General features: G+C 43.1%; 1 protein-coding gene across 1 annotated transcript in view; it reads left to right on the forward strand.

Moving 5' to 3' along the window:
* The first annotated feature begins 211 nt into the window (after window positions 1-211).
* SEC24B (SEC24 homolog B, COPII coat complex component) overlaps window positions 212-9,269 on the forward strand; it is a 97,915-nt gene continuing 88,857 nt past the window's right edge. Inside the window, exons 1-2 of the mRNA XM_006031254.2 lie at window positions 212-230; window positions 6,994-7,689. Of these exons, the coding sequence (XP_006031316.1) occupies window positions 212-230; window positions 6,994-7,689 (715 nt within the window). The remainder of the gene's footprint in view (window positions 231-6,993; window positions 7,690-9,269) is intronic.

Raw genomic sequence — 9,269 nt, forward strand, 5'->3', positions numbered from 1 at the left:
AAATAGGCGAGCGACATTAAAGTTCTTGTGTAGATGCGTCTGCTGACAGTCATTGACTATAATCCTGTTGTAACTTTGCTATCTACTGTAGTTAACCAGACATCACTCATTCAGAAACCCATGTCACTTAGAATAATATGTTCTTTGGAAAATACAGATTGTATTTGGTGAAGTTTTGAGAATTTCCTATGCCCTCCTTGGCAGGGTAAAAATGCTGGAGGAGGAAGCGGGTAATGGGATTCAGGAAGCAGGCACTCTGGGAAACCCCTCCACTCTATGGAGTGAAATTGCTATGAAGTTTCTACAGGCCAGCACTTAGGTTTTGTAGAAATCCTAAGATCTAGATGTAAAGTGTTTGGTGGTGCTTCCCAGCCAGACCCTTGTTGCAGCCACTTGACTGATCTGATCAATTGCCAGTTTTTAATGGGTGTTGCCAAAGAACCTTGAAGTCTATTTACTCAGGTTTCTCCCTATTATCTGAATGCTTTCTGTGTCCCTAGAGGCCGTTGAGAACCTTGAGGGAATGGCATATCTATCAAAATGAGGTTAAGCGGGAGCAAATCTACAATATAATTGTCAGAAATAGGGATGAAGGGAAAAGGACTGAAGGAGGAGGGAAGGAGCATACTGGTTCCCTGATAATCCATTCAGGGGTGAGCAATCAGGGAGCCATGTGGGGAACCTGACTTGGAAAAAATCCCACCCCACCGCACCAGTCCTGCCAGAGTGAGGCAGCCATGTGTCTACAGCTGGAACCCTCCCACAGTGCCAGAAAAATGGTCCCTGCCCATCTGGAGCCCTGCACTTCTTCAGGTTGGCCCAGAGGAATGCAGGGGGTGTAATACAGCTGTGCTATGATAACAGGGCTCTTTGGACTTAGGGAGCCTTGCCACTATGAGAGCATGGTCCCACACCCCTTGCACTGGTTTCACCCAGAGGAGTGCATGGAGCAGAGACTATTCTCCTGGGGGTGGGAACTGGGAGTGTTCCTGCCAGGGGAGAATGGCACCCTGTTCCTTCAAACAGCTGTTTGGTGGGATGGAAACATTATACAAGGGCTGAAACCCTCCCAGCTTCCCATCCTGCCCCGTCCCCAACTTCTCATGGGAGAACTATACAGACATTTCAGGAAAGTGTTTCAAAAGGATGTTTCAAAGATGTTTCTCACTTCTGAGGGTCATTTTTTAAGTGATCCATTTTTGATTATGCGTATCTATCTTCTCCTGAGACGCCAGCAGTAACAATATCTAACCTGGATCACTGATGAACTTTCTATTTAGTTTCTAGATCTACATCTTTAGATATGAAAGTTTGCTGAAAAAGTATCTTTTTGGAAGTTAAGGACTGAATTGCTTTAGTTTTGGTTGATTTTAAAACAATGCATTTCAGTGGATTTGTTGTTTTAGACTATTACAATTGATAATAGTTTAGTTTCATAGTAGATAGGGTCGGAAGGGACCTAAGCAGACCATCAAGTCCGACCCCCTGCCATGGGCAGGAAAGAATGCTGGGGTCAAGCGATCCCAGCAAGGTGATTATCCAGCCTCCTTTTGAAGACCCCCAGGGTAGGAGTGAGCACCACTTCCCTTGGAAGTTGGTTCTAGATCCTAGCTGCCCTGACTGTGAAGTAGTGCCTCCTGATATCTAGCCTGAATCTACTCTTGGTCAACTTATGGCTGTTATTCATCGCTACTCCCGGTAGTGCTCGGGGGAACAGGGACTCTCCCATAGCCCGCTGGTCCCCCTTGGCCAGTTCGTAGACGGTCACCAGATCCCCTCTTAGCCTTCTCTTGTGGAGGGTGAACAGGTTCAGGTCCCTTAACCTCTCCTCGTAGGGCCTGCCTTGCTGCTCCCTGATCATGCGAGTGGCCCTCCTCTGGACCCTCTCGATGCTGTCGACATCCCTCCTGAAGTGTGGCGCCCAGACTGGATGCAGTACTCCAACTGCGGCCTGACCAGTGTTGCATAGAAGGGGAAGATCACCTCCGACCTGTTCGTGATGCATCTGTGGATGCATGACAAGGTGCGGTTAGCCTTCCTGACTGCGACTCCACATTGGCAGCCCATGTTCATCTTGGAATCAGTAATGACACCAAGATCCTTTTCTGCCTCTGTGCTGACTAGAAGGGAGTTCCCCAGCCTGTAGGTATGCTGCTGGTTCTTCCTCCCCAGGTGCAATACCTTGCACTTCTCAGTACTGAATCCCATCCTGTTCTCATCTGCCCACCCCTGTAACCTGTCTAGATCTAGTTGCAGCCTGTCCCTCTCCTCCATCGTGTGCCCACTTCTCCCCATATTTTAGTGTCATTTGCAAATTTGAACAAGGTGCTTTTCACCCCCTCATCCAAGTCACTGATGAAGATGTTGAACAGTGCGGGCCCGAGGACCAAGCCCTGGGGGACCCCACTGCCCGCATCCCTACAGCTCAAAAAAGACACATCCACCACCACTCTTTGGGTGCGGCCCTCCAGCCATTTTGCAACCTATTTGACTGTGTAGGCATTGACGCCACAGTCACCTAATTGCTTAATGAGAATGGGGTGAGAGACAGTATGGAAGGCCTTCCTAAAGTCCAGAAAGACTATGTCCACCGCAACACCTGCGTCCAAGGATTTTGTGACCTGGTTGTAGAAGGCCACCAGGTTGGTCTGACAGCATGATCTCCCCCGCTGGTTCCTCACAGATGTGCTCCTGGATAATTTTCTCAAAGAGCTTCCCCAGGACCGAGGTAAGACTAATGGGCCTGTAGTTTCCTGGGTCCTCCTTCCTCCCTTTTTTGAAAATGGGGACCACATTGGCCCTTTTCCAGTCCTCCGGCACCTCGCCAGAGCACCATGAGTGCTCATAAAGCTGTGCCAGGGGTCCCGCAATGACCTCTGCTAATTCCCTCAGCACTCTGGGGTGGAAAGTGTCAGGACCTGCTACTTGAACATGTCTAGACCCACCAGAAGTTCTCTGACTAGGTCCTCACTGACCCTGGGCCCAGCAGCACCTCCCTTGGATCTGTTGGGGATCCCAATGTGGGGGATGCTCTGGTCCCTGCTCAAAAAGATGGAGGCAAAGAAATTGTTAAAGAGGTTAGCTTTGCCATCTGGTGTGACCGCTAGATTTCCTAGCGTATCCTTCAGAGGCCCTACATTACCTGGTACCTTCTTTTACCCCTTATGTATTTAAAAAAGGACTTCTTGTCCTTGATCCGGGTCGCTAGTCCCAGTTCCATCTCCGCCTTAGCCTTCCTAACAGCCCCCCTACAATCTCGGGCAATGGAGATATAATTTTCCTTGGTGATGGCCCCTCCCTTCCATTGAGTATATGCCTCCTTTTTAGCTTTGAGACATTCGTGGATGCTTTTGGTGAGCCGTGGGGGCTTTTGAGCACTCCTGCCCCTTTTAATTTGTGTGGGGATTGTCACCATTTAGGCTTGAAGGATCGTCTCTTTAAGGAATGACCGGGAAGATTACTCTTGTGAACTCTTGATTTTTTCTTAGCTAACTGTGAATTAGTTATCTCTAAAGCTGTAAATCTTATTTAAATCATAAAATGAAGCTAAGAGATTGTTGTTGTACATGGTCAGTGATGAATTGCAGAAAAGCTTCCAGCCAAGAATACTACTGGAGCCTTTAAATATCTAGAGCCTTTTTTTGTGAAACTTGCTGGAGACAGGGCTGGGGATTTGAAATTTTAGTTAGGTAATTTGTCAGGTTTCTGTACAACGAAGTTTACTCTCTTTTACTGATTGGTTACAAATAATTTAGTTTGGGTTTTTTTGTTACTGCAGCTTTTACACTCTTGCCATTTTGTCAGGAAAACAGACCTTATGGTGACAGGCTTAGCCTGGAAAAGCGCAGGCTGGGGGGTGATCTGATGGCCACCTATAAGTTTATCAGGGGTGACCACCAGTATCTGGGGAACGTTTGTTCATCAGAGCGCCCCAAGGGATGATGAGGTCGAACGGTTATAAACTACTTTAAGACTGTTTCAGGCTGGACTTAAGGAAGAATTTCTTTACTGTCTGAGCCCCCAAGGTCTGGAATAGCCTGCCATCGGAGGTGTTTCAAGCACCTACATTGAACACCTTCAGGAGAAAATTGGATGCTTATCTTGCTGGGATCCTATGACCCCAGCTGACTTCCTGCCTTTCGGACGGGGAGCTGGACTCAATGATCTTCCGAGGTCCCTTCCAGCCCTAATGTCTATGAAATCTGATGATTTAGAACTGACTGCTGTTAATACTAAAACTGTTTAAATCTGGGAATAAAGCAGTCTAGTCTTTTCATAGGAGATGGAGATTTGAAATCCTGTGAATTAGCTGGAGCCTTGTCTCCATGCCCGGTCTTTATATTTATATAATGCTAGTTTAAAAGTAAATTGGCAAATACAAGATTTTGTATCGTACACAACTTAACATTTAGAGATGAAGCCCTACAAAACACAATTTCTGGATTGTGCAAAGTCTTTTACTTACTAAGTCTCATTCAGAGTACCTTTTGTTATTAAAGGATCGTAGACATTTTGCACTTGTATGCAGAAACTTAGAGAATTTCTTCGTAGAATAGAAAGCTGGTAAAAAAAAAAATCAAACGTAAGGTGTTTTAAGTATTTAGATAAAGCAACAAACCCCAGAGAGGGGGTGCACATTTTTAGAGTATTTGTGCATTGTTGGGTGTGTCCTTTCAGCCATACAGAAAGTGCATTGGGAGTCTATTAGCAACACCATTAAAGCTTTATGTTATTGGAATATGGCTAATTAATTGAAGGTCTCATTTAAAAAAAAAATTGGAGCTGTATGCAGCATGGGCTTGCACTTATGAAAACAATGTGTCAGTATTTCTTTTTGTATTTTTTTTTAATGGCTTTTGGGCTATGTGGACTATCTTTTTCCCCAAAAGCCCAGTTGCCATTTCAGCAGCAATTTATGGCCTAACAGTCTCATCTCATCTTTTTGTATTAAAAAGAGTGGGAGCTATTCAGTGGTCCAAGTTATAACAGAAAAATAGTGCATTAAAGTATACTGAAAGGGCAGCTAGCCACTTCAGAAAATGAGGTTGTTTTCCCCTTTCTATTCTCCTCTTTCTTTCTCCACAGGGAGCTATACCTTTGTCCCTTTATTAGCTTTCTTGCTTGCCTACTGAACATAATAGGTTGTGATTTCAAAGAGGCTCCATCAAACTAATCAGACTGCACCTTGGGTCCATAGCCAAGCACTAATAGGGTTCTATTCATAGTTACAGTACCCTTCAAATTAATCAATGTTTTAATTTGAAGAATTTTCTCAAACTGTTTTTTTAACAGTCATTTTTCTGTGGCTTGTTCTTTAAAATGATATACACAAAATGTTCATTTACCTTGAATGCCAAACACACATTAGACACGAAAGAAAGATTAAAGCACAAATCAACAGTTCAGTAATTATCAGTTCCCCTTTTGTTTATGGCTTGTTGCTTTGTTGTCATGCCTTGTCTCCACTGGCTAAATGCTATAGTCACCTGGGCAATAATTGTATAGTAGCTCAGGATGATCCAAACTATGGGGATCCTTTGGTGTCATTATAAATTGGTTCTAATAAAAAAGAAAACCACAGTAGAAAAAAGCTACTTTAATATAGGACTGAACTGTCTAGAGGAGTAAGAAAAAACTTGATCATCAGTTTTACTATGGGTCTTTGTATAAAGACAGGGATGTTGTGTTGTCAGTTCTCAGTTCCTTAATACCTCAGTCAAGAATCCCAGTATGTTTAACTTGTACTGTTGCACTTGTGCTTAGAATAGTTTCATTGGTTAGTCCAACTTATCAACTTTCTAGTGCAGCAGGCCACTGCTTGTGTCCCAGTCCTCCATCGCCCCCCTCCAACAGTACCTAGGCCTCTACGTGGCGCCTCTGCCACCTGTTGCAGTCTTTGCCCTTTGGCATTGATTCCTGTCCCCAGTAGCAGTGGGGAGTGCCAAATTCAGCAGCAGTGGTGAGTAGCATATGGCCTAGGGGATGAAATGGGGCTGTGAACAGGATTGGCGGCACGGTGTGAGACAGAGGGGGACATGCTGAACTGAGCTATCATACTGCCATTCCCCTGTGCTTTAAGCCAGATATAGTCTGCAGGTCATAGGTTGCCAACCTCTGTATAGAGCAGTGAATGGAAATGAAGGGGTGTCTTAGGTACTGTCATTTTATAGTTAGGCTCCTATAGAAGATGAAACTGAAAAAAAGTAATATGTACTTAGCATTTCACGTTTCTCACTTATTAGGAATTCATAAACTAAGATGATACTTGCTTTCATTCACTGGCAGACTGCTTTGAATGAAGGATCTTATTTTCCCTTCTCATTCAGGAGAGAGGTATCCTTAGTATGATATACCAAGCAGTGCCAATTCTTATTTTTTACTTTTCTGCTATAAACAGATTCTTTTCCAGCGATTTTTTTTTTTTTAATACTTTTTAAAAATGCTCCAAATACAAATGTGACATGTAAGATTTCAGTCTTGGAGAATCCTTTTACAACATATCTTCAGATGTCTAAGCTGAGTCGCTGACAATCAGGTTTCATGCACGTATGCCAGTAATTCTCAAGGAGGGTGCCAGGAGGTGCAAGGAGAAAAGTGCAGGCTCAGGCTCCTCTATACATGGCTGCTGCCTACCCGTCTGCAAGGGGGCAAGCACTGTAATAAATAAATTAGCTTTTGAAATGGGGTACTGCTCAATTCACAGAAGTTATGGAGGGGGTGCCTCAAGTCAAACAATGGGTACCTTGAGTCTCAAAAGGCTGAGGACCCTTGATTTATGCAAATTAGTTAAAGCATTTCATTTTCATATTTTCTGTTACTTAAATCATTCTGTCCCATCCATTGATTGGATAGAACGTGCTTTTTTGGTAGATGTTGCTCATTGCTATCTTAGTGTTAGTGCACACAGGATTGCTTCTGTCTACTGTCTGTCATAGCAAAATGCTATAAAGGATACCTGTATTGTTCTAATACATATGTTTCTCTTTATTTCAGGTCCAGTGCAGCATCAGATGCAGTTCTTCACTGGATATCCTCAAAATTATGGTGCTCCGTCAGGACACTATGCCCAAGTGCCCAGTAAAGCTATCCCTTCACAAGTGGATAATCAGTATGGAGGTGGTTACTACTCTACTGGCTATTCAGTACCAGCGCAAAGTGTTCTGACACCTTCTGTGGGTTCCAACCTACTGAACACACAGGGATCACAGCAGTCATACAGCAAAGTTCCTCCTCATCCTGTGGAGTCAGCTGAAGGACTTGGACAAGGAGCAATATCATCTACATCCTATTTACGTACCAATACTCCACAGTCATATTCTGCCTTTGGTAGCCACTACAGTACTTCAGTCAGCTCTTCAGTTGCATCTCAGGGATTTCCCCTTAATTCTGGTCATTATGCCATGCCTATGGTTTCCAGTGCTGCATATCCTAGCCTTTCCTATCCTTCTATGGCTACTGCTAGTCCATATGGGCAGGTGTTTACTTCTCAGAGCCTTCCAGCTATTGGACAGTTTAAAGAGACGAATGCATTTTCTGGTCAAAGTACAGTTGTATCTCATTCACTACAACAAGTTCCTATGGGATATAGTTCTACATCATGGTCCACTTCAGATGTTCAGTCAGCTCAAGACAGCCTCAGCAGAAATCACACTGGATCTTTGGCTAAAGCAAGCAACCAAACAAGTACAGGTACAGTATTATACCAAAGATGGGATGCTTCTAAATGAAATGAAGCACTTTTCCAGGAAACTGAGAGTTCAGGTGACAGGTTATACTGATATGGCCTCTTAGAAATCAGGAAATATTTTAATATATTTATTTCTGTTCACTTGCTTTAATAGACTTTGGATGAATACGTGGCCTCTTTATCTTAATTTTATCAACTTCTGTAATTTAATCGCCCTGTGATGATTATCTTTTTCATGACATAATCTTCTCCAGATCAGCCACTAGATTTCCATTGAAATCAATGCAGGTGAGCTATAGAAAAGAGATGCTGTTTTGTGCAAATGTTGTTAGTAACAAATTTTGTGAAAGAATGTATACAAGTTTCAGTTAACAGAGCTGAAAGCAGTCTGTTTCATGAAGTTTTATGGGGACTTAAACATCTAATAGATCCACAGTTCTAAAAAAGAGCATTTTTCTCTCAACCAGCAATGCAGACAGAAAACTCTGTTTTTAATTATACGCTAGCATGATTGATTCTTTCAAATTTTATCTCTGGTGAATAAAAGCTCCACAATGTTGTTGAGGTTTTAGTTTGAGGAGTCAAAAGTTGGAAAGTGATGACTTGAATATATTTAATGACTTAGTTTTCTAAAAATATTTTGGATATCTGAGACAACTGCTGATGGCACCTATTTTGTTTGGTATGAAGTAATTTTGTTATCAGCACTACCACATTTCTACCTCCATGTGGTATAGGTAGAAATATTACTGTAATAAGACAGAGCCTGTTCTGTTAGGTATCTTCAGTTTTATTTGTGATTTCGTACTTACTGAACTTCATGATTCAGCTGAATAAAACAACCGCTTTATAGAACACATGGGTGTTGGAAAATTGAACTGCATAACCTAATTTGTTTCCATGTAGAGGCTTGCTAAAGGAGATTCTTGAGTAGAGATGCCTCTCATGTTTCTTTTGTTAAAGATTTGACCTTGACCAGGAAAAGTGGTTAGCTCAGGTCAGACTCAGCTAAAACATGAGTTAAACCTAAACTAAATTCACCTTTTTTTTTTTTTTTGATGGTAGAATGGCATTTTTTCAGTGAAATTTTAATCGATTAAATTGTTGTTTAGGATCCTGCCCCTCAATGCTGGATTGAAGATCTAGCATTTAAGATTTAAATCACTGGTCAGGAAGTCTCGATTTAATCATTGTTTTCTACAAAAAGTTAGTTCTTGTTTGATATCCATAATTCATTTAACTTCTTGAAACTTTGCACTTTTAGAGAAAAGTAAGGGCTTGACTCTGTACACAAACTTGCAGAAAGAGAAGAGGTCTGATGAGTAGGTAATCGGGTCTGTTATATTTAATCTCCATATACTGCTGTTAACAAGGATTTTATCTCTGGATTGGGGCTGGGACAAGCTGCCCAGCCAGGGCACAGGGGCACGTTACTCAGGGAGCGGGGCAGGGGGGTCGCAGGATGCAGGCACAGCAGCGCTGGGAGCAGGGGCTCTGCCCTCTGGAGCAAACTGTGCTCACATCCCCACACCCCGCTCTGGCTGGGCAAGCAGTAGCAGGGCAGAGGCCCCCCCTCCCCCGC

Source organism: Alligator sinensis, unplaced genomic scaffold (genome assembly GCF_000455745.1).
Source record: "Alligator sinensis unplaced genomic scaffold, ASM45574v1 scaffold66_2, whole genome shotgun sequence".
Lineage (NCBI taxonomy): Eukaryota > Metazoa > Chordata > Crocodylia > Alligatoridae > Alligator > Alligator sinensis.